The 17,662-nt window shown below is 41.2% G+C and overlaps 1 protein-coding gene across 3 annotated transcripts in view; it reads right to left on the minus strand.

The window, feature by feature from the left end:
• Positions 1-2,136: 2,136 nt before the first annotated feature.
• The window catches only part of HIP1 (huntingtin interacting protein 1), a 74,301-nt gene continuing 58,775 nt past the window's right edge, over positions 2,137-17,662 (minus strand). For all 3 annotated transcript variants that reach the window (XM_026671646.2, XM_087959040.1, XM_026671648.2), the window contains 21 exons: positions 16,349-16,483; positions 15,661-15,758; positions 14,955-15,027; positions 14,045-14,228; positions 13,290-13,378; positions 12,293-12,409; positions 12,037-12,138; positions 11,560-11,754; positions 10,224-10,371; positions 9,966-10,052; positions 9,580-9,687; positions 8,929-9,065; positions 8,594-8,704; positions 8,350-8,408; positions 7,600-7,693; positions 7,026-7,126; positions 6,772-6,877; positions 5,883-6,006; positions 5,569-5,630; positions 5,334-5,445; positions 2,137-4,684 (listed from right to left, as the gene is read on the minus strand). In XM_026671646.2, the coding sequence (XP_026527431.1) occupies positions 4,674-4,684; positions 5,334-5,445; positions 5,569-5,630; positions 5,883-6,006; positions 6,772-6,877; positions 7,026-7,126; positions 7,600-7,693; positions 8,350-8,408; positions 8,594-8,704; positions 8,929-9,065; positions 9,580-9,687; positions 9,966-10,052; positions 10,224-10,371; positions 11,560-11,754; positions 12,037-12,138; positions 12,293-12,409; positions 13,290-13,378; positions 14,045-14,228; positions 14,955-15,027; positions 15,661-15,758; positions 16,349-16,483 (2,253 nt within the window). In that variant the 3' untranslated portion in view covers positions 2,137-4,673. The remainder of the gene's footprint in view (positions 4,685-5,333; positions 5,446-5,568; positions 5,631-5,882; positions 6,007-6,771; positions 6,878-7,025; positions 7,127-7,599; positions 7,694-8,349; positions 8,409-8,593; positions 8,705-8,928; positions 9,066-9,579; positions 9,688-9,965; positions 10,053-10,223; positions 10,372-11,559; positions 11,755-12,036; positions 12,139-12,292; positions 12,410-13,289; positions 13,379-14,044; positions 14,229-14,954; positions 15,028-15,660; positions 15,759-16,348; positions 16,484-17,662) is intronic.

Genomic DNA, 17,662 nt, shown 5'->3' on the forward strand with positions numbered 1-17,662 from the left:
CAAGGACCTGGCTGTCTTAGGACTGAGTTCCATTTAGACTTGACAACTAGTAGTTGTTGTTTCAGAAAGGATAGCAGGAAATAAAATATGATAAGCAGTGCCCTCCTGGATCCAGCCCGATTTGTTGCCCTTCTCTGAACCGTCTTAAGCTCCTCTATGCCCTTTTTTTATGCCTGGCAACCTGGATTGCACACAGTATTCCAAATGATTTCTTACCATTGGTTTCTATATGGGCATTGTGATACCTTTTATTATTTAACATGCTCTTGGCTTTTTTTTTACAGCAGATGCACACTGTTATTACTTTCACTGAACTGTTTACCATTACTTTCCTCATCTATCACTGCTCCCATTAGTTTTATGAATAATTAGTATTTTTGGCACCCGTATGCATCATTGTACAATTGCAGCGTTGAATGACAATTGCCATTTTGATGTCCAATATGCAGAGATCCCTTGGAGCTGCTTCAGAGGTGGTATTCAGCAGGTTCTGACCAGTTCTGGAGAACCGGTAGCAGAAAATTTGAGTAGTTCAGAGAACTGGCAAATACCTCCTCTGACTGGAGATTTTACAGTATCCTTCCCTTGCCACGCCCACCAAGCCACATCCACAGAATTGGTAGTAAAAAAAATTGAATCCTACCACTGAGCTGGTTGCAGTCTTTTATTTTTACCACTGTGTACGTTTTAGTGTCATAAGCAAACTTGGCTATTCCACTAGTCATGCCTGATTCCAGATCATTTATACAGGTTAAAAAGCAAGTCCTGGGACAGAACTCTGGGGAAACCCCATTACTTACATCCTCTATTTAAATGTCCTTTTATTCCTATTCGTTTTCTGTTGTTTAGGCAGTTGCTTATTCACAAGAGAAGCTGTTTTCTTATTGCATGGTTATTAAATTTATTGGGAAGTCAAACTCCTACCCACAAGTTTATTAACACCCTCAAAAAATTATAATATTGCAGTTAGGCAGAAGCTTCCCTTTAATGAAGCCATCCATGTCAGGTATTCTTGAGCAAAGCCTGTGTCCAAATGTTTGACAATTTTATCTTTAATAGCAGTCTTCCCTGGGATGGACATTAAGCTGATAGGCCTATAATTTTCTGGGTTTTCCTTGAGCTCTTAAAAGTTGGTGCAATGCTGACCACCTTCCAGTCTTCAACTACAGAGGCCGAGTGTAGAGACAGGATGCATATTTTAATTAGAAAGTCCACAATCTCAGCTTAAGCTCCTGAATAACCCTTGGGTGGATGCCACTGGACCTGGTGCTTTATATTTTTGTTTTTGTTAAGTTTATTTGCCACTCATCTCACTGTAGGGCTACTCTGGACGGCTTTGTTGAAGATCAGTTTGTCAATAAAGCCTACCACTTCTCTCATTTCATACGGCTCATTCCTGAGAATTGGGTATGCCCCAGTTTTTCTCCTGTGAAGACAGAAAAACTTTTTTTCATCTTAGCCCAAAAGCAAGGTTCAGTTACCCATCTAAACCACACACAACTAGAAGCAATATTTTAAAGCAATACAAGCTATTTCTATTCTGGTAGTCAGGCAATGCTTTTGCACCCCACTTTTCACATTCAGTCAGGGATAAGTTATCCAGGGGATTATAATGGGCGCTAGCTTTCCATCATGTTATAACATAGAACAAAATCAGCTGCTATGAATTTACATAATTCTGACACCAATTGTACAAAGTTAGTATAGATCTTTATGCATGGGAACTGCAATCTGTAATGAGAAACTGTCACTTTCTGAGACAAATGTAACTTTTATAGGCTGGAGTTTTTGAGCAATGTATTGAAGGTCAACCCTGAAAATTGGTAGGTCAGAACAAAAATATTTGATGATATACATGTAATAACAAATATAGGTCTGAAATATATTTAGTCATTTATCCCACCTATTACATTAAAAATGCAATTGGATAATAAACTGAAAAATCTATGGCTAAGATTTTACAGGGCAATGTGTGACCCTCAACTTGTGCCTTTCTGATCTATATAATATCCTGTTCAGCCAATTTAAATTTGGATGCTGCTTTTGGCATTTTGCAGGATTCATATCTAGGTAAAAAGTATACTAAAGGCAGAACTACAATTCTTAAAACTTCCATAAGTCAAAACCCAATACAAGTGGGTTGAAATATTTATTTAAAAATTGAACACACACATGTAACATATTATACAAAGAAAAATGTATTTAATACAATAATTAAAAGTTTTCTTGGAAAGAAAAGAGCTGGCTGCCTGGGTCAGTTGTTGGAGATTGGGCCCTAGGTAGCATTTTTGTCATTTTAAGGAAAACTGTTCTAATGGAAGTTTGTTCATTACCACCTTTAGGAAAAGTAAAAAGAAAAGAAAAGAAGAGCAAGCACTGAGGAAATAATTTTTCTAGCACAACAAAATTGTTCTTATCCAAGTCTCACATTAAATCCTTCTTAGTTTTCTTCCTTTTTGTCCTCCACATGCATGGCCAGTCAGCCTGAAAACCTGAGGTAGTTGGGGAGGGCACCAGACATTGAAGGGATGTCCCTGGAAAGGCTGAGCAAGGGCATTTCAGCGCCATAGGAAATGCCTCATGTGCTGTGGCAACAGGATAGTACCTGATGTTTTGGAGTGAGGCAGACAGGCAGCTGATTGGCCTCATTCAAGCTGGCGGTGGGAGAAGTGCTATTTGGTATTTGGGCTGCCAGCCATATGGCAAGGCGACCTGGGGCATAACAGGCACCAGTATTTGATAGGCTGGTCGGCCTATGCAGTGCTTTTAGGAAAAGAACTTGGGGGGGAGAAGAGAAGATAGGTGGACAGACCCTTTGAGAAAGAAGAGAAGAAGCCCTAGGTCTTTTGCTCCCTCCCCAAATGGCAGTGTGCAATAGATAAGCTTATCTGAGTTGGGAGACAGAGTTAAGAGGTTGGCAAGGAGTTAGGTATGCCAAAGGCCATGGCAGCTCATTCAGGAACCAGATTTATGAGCTTCTCTAACTGAAGGCAAAGCCAAAATGGCCTCTAGTCTCCATAAAATAGCTGATACCAGGCTCATTAGCCTTCTCATGGCTTCTTCTAATGTTGAACTTTCAAAAACCCCAGATCCCTTGGCAGCACCTGCTAAACATAAGCACCACTTTGGAGACATTTTAGGCAACACAAGTTAGCCAAATTATTCTACTTGGATCACATCATGAAGGCCCCCAACCGTATGTCTGACATACATCAGCTAGCTTGCAGAAATCAGGTGTAGGGCAGCCCTACCCAAAACACCAGAAAGATACATGGCTTCAGACTAATTGCCCCATCTGAGATATGGAACAGGCTTGGTTAGATTTTTCCCTCAGCAGACTTGCTTCACTTAGGAGACAGTATAGGTTTTGCTACTTGTTTTTCTGTTGTCCGTCTGACAATGATACTAGTCCACACAAGTATGATGGGAGTAAATAAAATGTTCCGTATCTGAAAACCACTACGACAGCTTTTACTAATCTAATGCCAGACTACAGATGTTCTTCACTCAGGACTTCCTTTGGTATAACATTTTGTCTGATGCTGATGGAAGAGCTTAGTCCTCAGGCCCTTCCTTATACAGCAAAAGCAAGATTGAAATATCCAATTTATAGGCAACAGCATCTTTATTCTTCTTTCTTCTGCTTTTTCTTTCCTTAGAGGCTCACAGTGATCATGAGGGGTGCCTGAGACAGCTGTCATGGAAGGCAGTGGTATAGAAGGCAGGGGGAAGAGTAACCACATCATCTATCAAAGAATCCAGTTCACCTTCCAGGTGGCACAGCGGCCTGGTACTACTGGTCATTTCTTAGATGGTTAAAGAAAAACTAACAAACTGTGCTGAGGTCATCTGGCTCTAGGCAGCTTCTGCTTTGCTCATGGAGTACAGGTGGTCAAAAGGTCAACTGGCTGGTATGTGGACTGGGTGCCCCTAACAATTGTCAAATATAAAGTCAGTTCCTTGGGCCCCCTTCAGTCTCCCTTCCCCACTAGCAATTCCTACTTCTGGATTCTCAGTTGTTTATTGCTGCTCAAAGCACAGTGAACTACTCTGAGGCAGTGGACATGTGTCCCACTTTGTTGGAGCAAGGCAGGATGGGGCAGCAAAATGAGAAACTGAGAAGGTTGCAGTTCCTGAGATGTGGCAGACCAGGTTACATCAACCCCTTTTCTGAAAAGACCGAAGTGGCCCCCAGAGAGACTGGTACCTTTACGTGTATGGATAGACTCAAGACTTTTAACCAACATCCTGCCACCATCCTGGCTCTGAGAAAAGGCAAGCAAAGAGAATAAGCAGTACTATCCCTGGTCTGGTATAGAGCCAAAGTTGACAAATCAGAGGCTGTGCAAAATAAGGAAGTGACCTGGGAAGAGGCAAGAGGAAATCCAACTCTGCAGAAATGCTGCAACACACGTATGGACGCAGGATTTGTGTTTTATGGCTATGGCAGGGCAATGCTATGGATACTGTTGCGGCTAGGAAACTATTTTTCTCCCCCACATCTTTGCTGCTCTCTTCTTAGTCACAGAGGACCCTGCAGGGCCAGCCCCAAGTATGAATGCATTGTTGATGAGCACAGGCTTTGTGGTATATTCAAATGAGTTTATCATTCATATTCAGAAGTAGTCACACCAACTGAAGGGTCTTCTTCTCTGTCTGCTTTCACAGAGATCCTAATCTGCTCCTGAAGAACAAGAGGAACAATTATCATTTCAGGTCTATCAGAAAGGGGGCAGGTCTTCACATAGGTTTCAACTTTCTTTGTGGCTAAGGCGATTGAAATGTTTACGGAAGGATTACAAACCTGAAATGTGCAGTTAGAAAGACGCGATTTGTACAGTTTCCCATGGAAGTCCTTATTCAGAACTGTAGTCCTGAAATCATTGTCTTTGTTTATGTAGGCAAAGAATCCTAGCATTCAAGTCACAATCTACTTCATTTATCCCCAGCTTTAGCTTACATAAATAAGAGCCTGAATTTAGTTCATCCCATTTTTATAGGCCAAGTTCAAGGTCTCAGTCCCAATGCCTGTTAACTTACTCCTTGTTAGGATCTTGGAATTGGAGACGTTTCAGATTGGAATAAATTATTTCTGGATCACTGCCTTGTGTCATCTCAAAGTGTTCTTGTTCAAAGAGTAAAGGGGAAAATGTTTATTTTTCTCTTAATTTTCACAATAGCAGAGGAAATAAGAATTGCAAGAACAGCTAAAGCATTGAAGAAGAAAACTTGTGGTTGAAGCAATAAATGAACCCTTGTTTCTGGAGCCCAAAATTCAATACGTGAGCTTGTGAATCACCCAGTCAGAGAGACAACTATCAGATCTTACTTACCATTCTCATCCCAACCCTCAGCTACGCCTCCCAGCTCATAGTGCTTCTTACGGAGCTCACCCAGGCGCTGGCGTTCCTTCTGCAGTTGGCTCTCCAGTTCCAAGACTCGAACCTAGCAGGAAAGATATTATTTTCCATAGCACCAGCCCCTTTTTGGACCCCTTCCTATACTGTCATCTTGTCTCTTCTCCAATTGGCCAAGTATTCTGCCTTTTCTGTTACTTGCTCACTTTACCTGAGAGTCCATTTCTTGGCGTTTGATCTGTGTTAGTGTCATGTCAGAGAAGTCCATGCTATCTGTAGGGGAATATCTCACTATTATTCTCATTAAAAGGTGCCATTCCCCAGCCCTTCCCTCAATTGGCTGAGATTTCTTGCCACATAGCTGGCAAGCATAATTGCGCCAATGGACCATAAGCCACTGGATGAATTTGAAAAGTAATTATATTTAGAGAGAGCCAGAGATCTTTTACCACTCACCCTTATAAAATTACTTCTCAAGAAAAGAAAGGGACTTTTGTCATCCACTTGTGCAGTGAAGAACATTACCTTTCTCCTGTATTTGTGATTTTCCTGACTTAGTGGAAGCCACGACTTTGGCTGTTGCCTGATTGACTCCTCGAGAGGCAATCTGAAGCTTGCTGAGATTTACACTGTCTTTGTCTGCTTTTACCTGTGAAGTCAAATGGGAGGTTCGGATAATTCTTTCCAGGTGAGAAAAAAACAATTTATATGGCACAAATGGGATAAAAAAAAAATAGACACTACACAATATGTGCCTTTGCAGAAACTTCAAAACCTATTCAAAGAAGAAGAAAGCTCTTGTAGATAAAGATGTGAGACAAGGAGGTACTGAAAATAATATTCAATAACTAATCACAAGCATATGGGGTGATATTATGGCAAAACCATTATCTAAAACAAAATGGCCAAAAATGCTTTTGTCCATCCCAATTTTTCTCATTTTTCATCTATCTCCAATTCCATGTTTTCAAGATATCTAAATTGTGTCTCCAGAAAACTCTAATACAATTTTTATTCAACGATCTTCTTCAATTTTGGCACCATCCAGAACATGTGGATTTCCACTCCCAGAATGTCTCAGTCATTATAACCATTAATGGAAGTTCTGGAGGTTGGTCTACATAACCAGAGAATGCCTAGTAAGGGAAGAAAAAGGTAATAGCAGGGAATCCTTCCACAGACTGGCATGGAGTTATAAAACCATAAGCCAAGAAACCACCAGAACCAAATTTCTTCAATTTGTTTCTGACAAAAGATTAAAAAAAAAGAAAAGAATAGCTTGCTCCCAGACTAAAAGTCCTTTGATGTTCAAGAAATGATTCCTTCACCTATCAAAAACTCAATTACTATGAATAGTCATTAATTATACCCTCCAGCACCAAATTTCAAGGGTTATCTCTGTGATAAAGCCTACCTTTGAAGCAGCAACAAGCTGAGCTGTGCTTGCTGCAATTTCATGCGAACAAACCATGAGTTCTTCAAATTTCCCATTCCCTTGAACTACAAGGTCAGCAGCATCTCTATGGAGACAAATACAAATGAACAGTTAATCCTTTTGTTCCGCTCTTCTAGCCATGACTCAAGCAACGTTGCACAGGTGTTTGTACATAACGTGAACAGCAATGTGATAATTCCACAATTGGCTGTGGCCATGCTGCAGAAACTTACACCATCACCGTTGCTCCCCAGCCTACAGCCTTGGAAGCAGAAATCAGGCCCTCTGTCCAACGGGAATTTCTGGCATAGAATTCTTTGGGGGATGCTGCTCCCTGCAGAAGAAAAGGAATTACATCTAGGTGTTATAAGTGAAATATTGAGAGGCAACCTGTTTAGTGCCTAAGGAGCTGGTCCTCCCTTAGACAAGTACTTTGGGCCAGTCACTTTCTCTCAGCCCCACCCACCTCATAGGGATGATGTTCTGGGGAAAATAGAAGTATTTGGTATGTATGCCACCTCGTGTTGGCCAAATACAGATGGGATAGAAATCTATTATAAATTAAAATATTAATAAATACTTAAATCTGCCACCCAATCTTACTACATGATTCAATAAATGAACGAACAGCAGGAGTCTTCATTAGCTCTGTCATTCAGCGAGAATTAGTATGTTTGCCTGTCTTACCTTTAATCAGCGCTACCATAATTGCTGGTATATTTTTTCATACAAATATGTTGTGGTGACAATAGAATACAGCAGGTGGGAAGTGAAAGTTATCCTGTTATAAGACTGGTACAGACTCACCCTTCCACTCTCCACAATCTCTTGTTGGAGGTCCTTGGAAGCCAACACCAAAAGTTGAATGGCCTGCATTAAGTCTGTGCAGGACCCCAAAATCCTGCAAGATACAAAACCAATGGTGGCAAAAGACAGACTTCAGTTCAAACAGAGTAATCCCATTGAGGGATCCCCAAAAGCATTTTTCTGATGTTTTTGTGCAGAGCTTAATCACTTTAGTAATGCAATTAACACAGTTTCGATACTTCAACTAGAGTGACAGCATCTTTCCCTTCTAGAACTTTGTATCCTAAAAATGCAATTGGTAAAGCTGTGTATGTGTGAATAGGAAATGAGCTAGTGATGTTTTAAAAAAGTATCTGATTTAACCTATGGGAAGTCTGTACTAGTCCTTCTCTTCCATTCTGATAGAGATTCAAAACTGCTAGAGTGTGGAGAAGGAGACACACACACACAGCTGTCATTTGTTTGTCTTTTCCTTGGTGTCCCAATGCTAATGTAAGAAGGAGGTTGCACATGTGGGTCTGCAATCCACTATACAAGCGCAGAAATAAGCAATGCTAAATGGACAAAGCAATTCAGCCCAGTTTTCAAACACTGTCGATGCCATGTGGGGGGAAATGCATGGCAGATGTTGCCATTCTCCCTCTCCCCCATAATTTTCCCAACATTTAAATTCACCAGGTTCAAGCTTCTTTATAAGCTGCAGGAGGTACCTGGTATCTGAAGACATCAGTGCCAGCCTTTAATACCAACCTCTCGTTGACCTCAAACTTGACTCCTCTGTCCCTTGCTCGTGATTTGTTCAGCATCTCCTGTTTTAACAAAGAGGTGGGGTGGATCAGAGTTCAGATTAACACACCCAATATCACAAAAAGCAATAGAAAACCATTTCCACTTAAACCCTAACCCTAGCACCCATTCTTCCAGGACATGGAACTGCAAATAAGTTTTAATATGTCAATCTGAAAACTCTCTTTCTAACATTTCTGCATCTCACCTCAATCCTGGCAGCAGCTATCTCAACGGCTGCCGCCGTTGCTGCCATCTCTTCATCAACCAGATCCCCCAGTTTCTCTTCCTCAACATCCAGGCCTTTCGGCCGCAGATCCTGCAGATTGAAAGATAATGCACAAAGTGATCCGCATTTTCTCCTGCTCCTCCTGTCTTCACATGAATGAATCTTCCTCTGTAGCAAAAGAGGAGCTCAAAACTCCCCAAAGAGAGATTTCTCTTCAGTGGATAATATGGTAAGCTCACTGATCAGGATAGCTGCCCATGAATCAGACAAGGAATCCTGCTTCTCATTCTTTCTTATGCCATGGGGTATCCCACCTGTCCAATTGAAGTGATCTGGTTGAGACAATTCCTGACAGCAGCGCAATCAGCACTTTCCAAAGTAGCTTTATCTTTCAGCATTCCCAAGTAGTGCAAGGTCTCATTCCCACATTGCTTGCTGGTCTCCAATAGCACTGTAAGCATGAAAAGAAAGGATCATTCTCACTGGTATGACCTAGAAGATTCTTATCTCTCTCTCCCTGATATACATAGATATGGATATGTGTGTATGTGCATGTACGCATATAAGCATGCAATCAGCAAGTATGTGTTTATCTCCCCAGTCTATAACATCTCTGGCTAGCATACTGTAAATCATTTCTGATATACAATTTAAAACACAACATCGGGAAGAACAACCATTCAAAAACAATAGAACACACAGGACTCAACACTCAAGAGAAAGAAGCCATGTTTTCAGAGTTCTTTTGAACATGGCCAGGGTGAGGGCCAAATGTTTCTCAAAAGAGATGTTCCAGAAGGTAGGTACTGTGACAGAGAAGGCATGTTTTGCAGGTTCTATCAGGCAATACTGCTTAATGAAAAAACCTGAAGAATGCCAATTCTACCCAGTTTTACAGGCCTGGAAGAAACAATGGAAGACAGATGGCCCTTTAAATAACCAGGCTCTCCGCCATGAATACTCACAATCAGCAGATTCCATGGGAGCCATGTGTGATGTGGCACTAGCCTGCAGAATGGCATCACCAATCAGGTGAGCAAAAAGAGGCACACATGATAACAAACTGCTCACATCTAGATGCAAAAAAGAGAGCACACAAATTAAGGGAATGTTAACAAAATCCTAAACTTTCTGAACCAAAATGGACAAGGGTGAAACACATGAAGTCCGCTTAGGCTCACCAAGGTTTTTAATGCCACATGAAAGACACAGTGACGTATGCTTTTTTCCATTTTCAAAATGTTATAGACAAAAAGAGTCCAGAAATTCAGGAATGCATTAATTGTGTATGTTGCCAGGGTTTTCTATCCGCATGCTTGATATTCAACTGGTGTAGTTATGAATGCCTCACCTGATTGGTCAGAAAGGTATTGGCCACGTGCTTCCTGTAGCCGCTCCACGCATTCAGAAGCTGCACGGGTCCTTGATAAAAGGTAATCTATGCAAAACAAAACTATACATTACATAAGCTCTTTTAAGAAGTACAACTTGAAGCACAATTTGATGTGATATACACAACTATGTCCATTTTTAAATTAAAAATTAGATATTTTAGTAATGAAGGAAACAGCAACTGGCTCTACATGTCATTTTAACCCTGCCTGCTAACCTGCAGAACTTGTACTACGGATATGAGTGGGGTCTTCGAGTTGATTGAGAGCATCCTGTACCATTTGTTCAGCCTCTTTCACGGCACACTGAAGGAGCACAAACTGTTTGTCCAGAAGCTCCTGCTGAAGAGCCTGTGTGTTGCCTTCCTAAGAGCAAAGGAAGAGACACAGTGATGCAAAGTTTCAGGGGACCACGTGATATCTTCTGTTGGGATAACTTTGCAAATTAAATGGATTGTGATTGGTGAGGCTCATAGAAGAGATAAAATTATACAATTGCATATTGGTGCATTTCAAGACTAAGACTCAATTACCATATTTTTCAGAGTATAATATGCTCTGAAGTATAAGACACACTCAGATTTTGGGGAGGAAAACAGTGGGGGGAAAAAGCCCTGCCTCTTGTCTCCCAGAAATTTGTCTCCTTGTAGCAAACAGCAAACAGCCTGGTCAGCTTCAGAACTGCCTGATTAATACAAGCAGCTGATTGTCAGAAGGATCAGCCTCCCAACAACCAGCTGTTTCAGGCTGCAGGGATTGCCATCACCCATTGCTGCCTCCACACGCCCCATTTTCGGCCTCCGCATCTCATTTCAGCCTCCGTGTGCCCCATTTTCTCCCCGTTCTAGGCGGCGGGGATTGAAACGGGGAAAATGGGGTGCGTGGAGGCCAAAAATGGGGTGCACAGAGGCTGAAAATGGGATGCGGAGGCTGATAATGGGCCACGCAGAGACAACAGTAGGCGATGGCAATCCCTGCAGCCTGAAACAGCTGATTGTTGCAGGCCGATCCTACCAACAATCAGCTGCTTGTGCTAATCAGGTTGTGTTGAAGCTGACCATGCTCTTTGCTGTTTGCTGCAAGGAGGCAAATTGCTGGAAGGCAGAGGCCGATGGATGGGGCTGGCAGGTGAGCGGTGCTTTGGCAACATTCGCTGTATAAGACACACAGACATTTCCATCCACTTTTGGGGGGGGGAAAGTGTGTCTTATACTCCGAAAATATGGTAGTCAGAAAAATCACTAAAAGGATAGAATGTTGAAGACGACATTGGAATAAATAAATCAATGTCCTTGATCATCTTCTCTCCTGGGTCTGGAAAGAAACTAAAATCCCAACTGAGAAGAGGCTGAGAACATTTTAGATCAGGGGTGTCCAACCTTGACAACTTTAAGACTTGTGGACTTCAACTCCCAGAATTCTGGGAGTTGAAGTCCACAAGTCTTAAAGTTGCCAAGGTTGGACACCCCTGTTTTAGATCTTCCATGGTTTTAAGGAAAGCTGGTTCTGGAATCTCTCAGTAACATACTATCCTTATAATCTCAGCCAACTTACTATTTCCCCCAAGCGGTTCTGCAATTCCTGGATTGTCTTACTGCTGTATTCCTTTTCCTTTTCAAGTGCAGCCTTTAACTGCTGCCCTTCAGCTTCCAAAGCTGTCATCTGCTGATCACGCTGAGCCATGGTCTCTGTGAGAACGTCTTTCTCTTGCTTCAGGGCAGCCAGATGAGTGGTGTGCTCTGCTTCAAACTAGAGAGGCAAGGGAGAAGAGTGGAGGAGAAGTGGAATCTTCTTTTCCCTTTGAGTATACCAGTTCCAAAGAAAGCGTACAAAATGGCAGTCATAACCCTATTTATCTCCAGGGATGCCCTGGCGTTTGGTCCTCTCTCTCCATCTGAGTCATCTATAATTTCCTATTTTATTCCACATGCCTCTGTTTTTTCTTTCTGCTCATTTCTACTCTTCGAATGGTTGCTGGGGTCCTGCTCTTTTATGGTTATACTTATCACAGAAGGGTAAGGAAAGACCCACCTGTGCAGTGGAATCAACAGTGCTCTGGAGACATTGAAGCTCCTGTTTGCTGGCAATTAGCTCTCTCTTCAATGTTTCCAAGATCTCTGCCTGTTCCTGTGTCTACAGAGAAAATGATAGGAGCATCAAAAAAGGATTATGCGCTCTTCCCAAACAGCTCCCTCTACCATTTTCTGATATCCCTACCACTGTCATCCTGAATTCCATTTCTCTTCCAATAAAAATGATGCTCCTTCTACTTCTCTTGACATCTCACCTTTCGCTGGGCTTGCTCACTCAGCCGCTGAAAGGAGTCCTCAAGCTCTTTCTTGTCACGCTCTGTGTCACTTTGGACCTGTCTTGCCATAGTCATCTGCTTGGTGACTTCAGCATTCTAAAGGACCGAACAGGAAGGCAAGGAAAGAAAGAAAGGGAGGTTTTAGCCGCTGGCTATCATTGTCCTTAATAAAGTAGAGTCCTCCTACCTTAAGGAGCACTCTGAGGGAGTGTCCAGTTTGGTCTACCATAGTAGTTAAGGCATCAGGTTAGAAACTGGGAGACCATTGGTTATAGGCAGCTGGATGACTTTGACCCCATAATTCTCTCTTAATTCAACCCACCTCACAGGATTATGAGAAAAATAGGAGGAGAAAGGATGTATGTATGTCCATTGCTTGAGTTATTTATAAAAATAATAGAGGCAGAAAACAAACAAATTTCTCCTTGCCTCCTCACCTTGCAAAAGTTTTTTTGGGAATTCGAGCAACTCTTCTGGCTGGAGCACCTGTGCTATACTGAAGATTCCTGTAGAAGCCTAGTATTCAACAGAGCTTTTTCTTGAGTCCTTTTAATTTCTGATTAATACTTGGAACATTTTGCAGATCTCTCCCAAATATCAGGCACAGCAAATAATTTTACTTAGCCTAGTTCAAAAATACATTCCTCCCTCTTTCCATCTTTGCCTGACTGTTACTTTTTTAGACTATCCTGAATATATTTAACTAAAGCTATCTGGTTGTCCAAGTGAATGAAAAATATATTATTTAGTATTATATTTCTACAGAGGATGGCAAAGAAGCACACAGCTGACCCAGACAGTCTCAAATCTCTTCTGCCAATATGTCAACTGTTAATAGGGGTTTAACCTTAACTCATTTCACAGGCTTTTTGCTTTGCAATCAGTGAATAATCCTATTTCAACGTGTAGAGCCAGGCAAAATGACCCCTAGTTTTCTCTTAGTATTGAACAATGGAGGGAACTAAGACAGCATTACCTTGCGCAGGAGGTCTGCGTGATTCTGCACCAGTTCACTGTACTTTTCCTTTAGCTTCACATAGCGCTGCTCTGTGGTTTGTGCTTTCCCTATAACAGAAACAGATAGGACCTGGCCTGTGACAGAGAAGGAGGGCGGGAGGATCACATCATAAAACAGGCTGAGCCAATGATCTCCCTCCAGTGCAGCTCTCACTTCAGCCCAAAACTAGGGAGGACTGGTCCTTTTTCCACTTCACAAGGCAGACCCTTTGCCAAAGGAATATCTGAATAATCCTCCTGTCTCACATACTACAATTCTAAACTGGAAGATCAATTCTAAAACTGAAGCCTGGCTTCAGAACAGTTTCAATGCCACATTTTGAGAGCCCAAAGAAAGCTCACTGGGGACTGATTAAACTCTTCTCTGGGATGGTTATTATGGCATTTTCAATCCAAATATAAGCCCTGCTTCTATAAACTGAGGCCAGGCAGCCATAGTGAATCAGTTTATTACAGTATTTGTTAAGGAGGCTGACAGATTATTTGCCTACTCTAGTACATTCTGAAATGTTCCTTAAAAATTAGGGCCAAAATATGCATCTATTAGTTTGTTATCATGGTCTGTGTGACTTCTATAGGAAATTAATTTTAATTGCTTTCTAGTAAAATGACTATTCAGGTGAATGGGCCACATATGTGAATGACGTCTAAACTGCAGTCTTTTTATCTCTGGTGAACAAAAGGCCCAGTTGTCAAATTCTTTTCACTGCTTACTCTCAATCTCTGTCAGGCTTCGCTGGGCTTTCTCTGTATCCTCATGCCTCTTTCTCCATTCATCCAGTTCTGTGCGCAAGAAGTCACTCTCATCTAGTGCCTGCTGCTTTAGGTGCTTCTGCTCTTCCAGCTCAGCTTCCAGCTCACTGATACGGCCCTTCAGCTGCATCACCAGGCGGTGACTCTGCAGGTACCACGTTTAAACAGAAGGTGAATCTGAAAGATCACTGGGAAACCTCATGGTACTGAAGCAATTACATTATTCTGGCTGTGAACAGTTTAAGCACACACCACAACAAATAAATCAAGAACTGCGTGTCAAGATGAAGCTTGATCCTTGACTTTGGGACTTTGCCACCATTAGGTTTAAAAAAGTGTCACTCCAAAACTTTATTGCAGAAAGGTAGACGGCATAAACAAACAGAAAAAGGTAAACGCCATCAATGTTTCTGGTTACTGCTTTGGAACAATGGTCTGTGAGGGAAGTCTCAACATCCTAGCTGCCTACATGCGGGCTATCAATGGTGCTTTACGTGATATTTACTGATAACTAATGCAAAAAAACATATTCTTAACCTGCATAGCTATGGATCAATTCATCCTGATCTAATGTAATTCAGAGCAGAGGAGGCTAAAAGGAAATATCTGGCCCTTGCCTCAGATTGCTATTATGACAGCAAAAATGAAAGCCTATCTTCAGTTCTAGTTTAAGTAGCATTTTGCATTTCTGGAATGCTTTATGACTTCTTTCTGGATATTAAAGCAAAGGATAGCAGATCCCTCTTTTCTGTATCTCCTAGGATTTTGTATTTTTCTGGTTTTCCTACATACTTTTATCTCCTGACTAGCGTCCAAAGCAAATGTGAGTTTCTGTATTTGGGCTAAGAAAAATATCTCTGTTTAAATTTACCTCAGCTTTGAAATTCTTGAGCTCATCCTTAAGGGTGTCCATTTCTCTGTGCAGCTGTTCAATTAACCTGTCCCTGAAAGGAGGGAAAAACACTTCTGCAATTTGGATATAAATATTTTTAAACTGGATGGGAGGAAAGCAAAGTCAGATCTCATAACCACATGCAGATGAAGAAAGAAGCCAAATTAATATATCTTAAGAAGGGGTTCTTGATGCTTAAAGTAAACACATTAAATCCTCTGTCACAGGCAATAATGTTTACAGATGCTTGGCTGTCATGCTATTATTTCTGCCACAATGCTATTTGTGTGGGGGATTTAGAGCATGGCTAGTGCCAGGAATACTGTGCAGAAGAAAAAAAATCCACATTCTGAAGCAAGAAAAACATAAACCCAAAAATGAAACCATTTCTGTTACTAGCTTGTATTATAGAAACATATCCCACTTTTGCATGCTGTACAGAGGAACAAGGTACTTATTTGTGTACTTATATCTAGAAATTACTCTACTCCCATCCCAAAAAGAGGACTTGCAATTGTCACTATCCCATAAATAAAGCAGAGATTATGAAGACGCTTCCTGGTAAGCTACTTTTTGTGTTTTCATTGCACTCTGTACATGAAAAAAGCATCTGTTCAGCAATAACGGAAGTCAAGTTTCATTCTAAATTAATAAAGGGCATAGTAAGAAATGAATAATTACTCACTTGTCATCCTTGGTCATCCCATTCTGGCTGTTAAAGTTAAAGGGATCATTGCTGAAAGAACTGCCAAAGATGTCATCAAACTTATTGTCAAAGAGACTCTGGAAGATAAGATGGAAGCAGTTAGCTTCATGAAAAGATAAACTTGCCTTGCACGCCCTCCCAACTCAAGGAAAGAGGGACTTGACTTAAATCTCAGGGAATTTTCAGTAGAGTGACTAATCAGAAAGAGAGGATGGGAACAACAATTATTGATACTGAAGCATATGTAGGAGCTCAATTTACAGATAGTGGAGAGCAGGCATTGTTTCTAAATCAGCGACATGGAAGATAATCTCCTCATTATTTTGTCACCAGGAAAACCATTCAAATCCACTTGATTTCTCCATTCTTGCTTCACTCCCCCACTTTTTTTTTTTGAGACAGAGAGTAATCAGATCTTTCTATTTCATAGAAAACAGCTCTCCATCTATAACGCAAAGCAGAAAAGCCTAGAAAAAATATATATCTTAGCACTGATTTTCCAACTCTTGAAAATCTCTGTCACAACAAGACAGGCAAACGCTGAATAGTGACGAAGTTTGCTAAACGGAAGTACCATTTCACATCATCACAAACCAGAACAAACACATTTTTCTTGGGATAGGCTTCCACTTTCTGTTCTTCAAAGAAGCTCTGCCCTTCCGCTCACCTTCTGTGAGGAAGTTTCCATTTCAACGAGATCCATGATGGGTTCACTGTCTGGGGATGAAGCTTCCAATGGGATGACAACAACAGGGCTGATGTGTTCAGAGAGTGCTGAGGCCCGCAGAAAGTTGGGGGGATTCTAGTGCATGGAACAAAGAACGATACAGAACTGTTGCCCTGAAGCAGCTTATCGCATATACGAAGTCAATACTGTAGTGCCCAAGATCATTGCTCATTGCCCATTTTGGCATTCCAAAACTATTTGTGGTTGGAGGAAAAAAGAACACCTTTGCAAACAGATTTGCCTCTAATTCATCTAATTCAGATTTGCCTCTTAATTCATTAACCGTAACAGTTAATTTATTCAAAACTTTGTTTACACTACAAGGCTCTGCTTAAATTATAGACTCTCTGGTTATTACAAAGAAAGGCTGTTTACACTAACCACAAAGCAAGACTGCATATTTATGAGATTATAAACTGATTTACGAGGATTGTAAAACTGTGCACCAAACTGCAATAAGATACTACAGACTCTATTTATCTTCAAACTATAAAGACTGCAACAGGAAAGAACCTCTTCAGTATTATTACAAAATTACTAATTTTCTATAATCTTTTACACTAAATACAAGCTAGTGTTTCATTTTTTACTCTCAGTTGATACTATTTATTTCTTTTCAGGTGAGATTTTACTCTTCATCTTTTATTCATCTATCATTTTTAATACATCTGTGGGTTACAAATTATATCTAGAAAAGAACCTCATTTGCATTTAAATTCTACTGCAACTTTATCCACAGGAGGGACCAAAAGGAAAACTAAGAACTCCTTGAATTAAGGAGAAATTTCCTGACAGTGAGAACAATTAACCAGTGGAATGGCTTGCTTTTGGCAATTATGGGAACTCGGTTACTGGAAGTTTATAAGAAGAAAATAGACAGCCATTTGTCTAGAATGATATAGGGTCTCCTGCTCGAGCAAGGGATTGGACTAGAAAACCTCCAAGGTCCCTTTTATTCTGTTATTTATATAGCCAAATGTCATAGTTCAGTATGACCAGTGATGGTATTCTACTGGTTCGGCCCAGTTCTGACGTAGCGCTAGCAATGAAGATCAGCTAGCAGAGAACCTCCAAGTCTCTTCAAGTCTCTGAAGTGGGGCCTACCCGCCAGCCCTTGCTCCTAGGTCCTTTTCAACTCTCAGCTGTTTGTCGCGGCAGAGCGGATTGCTCTGCTGAACAGCTGAGAGGCGTAGTAGCTTAGTTTTTACTGTTTTAATGAGTGCACAAACCGCAGTTTTGGTGCGCACATGTGCG

Source organism: Notechis scutatus, chromosome 1 (assembly GCF_049901735.1).
Source record: "Notechis scutatus isolate UNSWTSFEM ecotype Mainland chromosome 1, rNotScu1.2, whole genome shotgun sequence".
Taxonomy (NCBI): Eukaryota; Metazoa; Chordata; class Lepidosauria; order Squamata; family Elapidae; genus Notechis; species Notechis scutatus.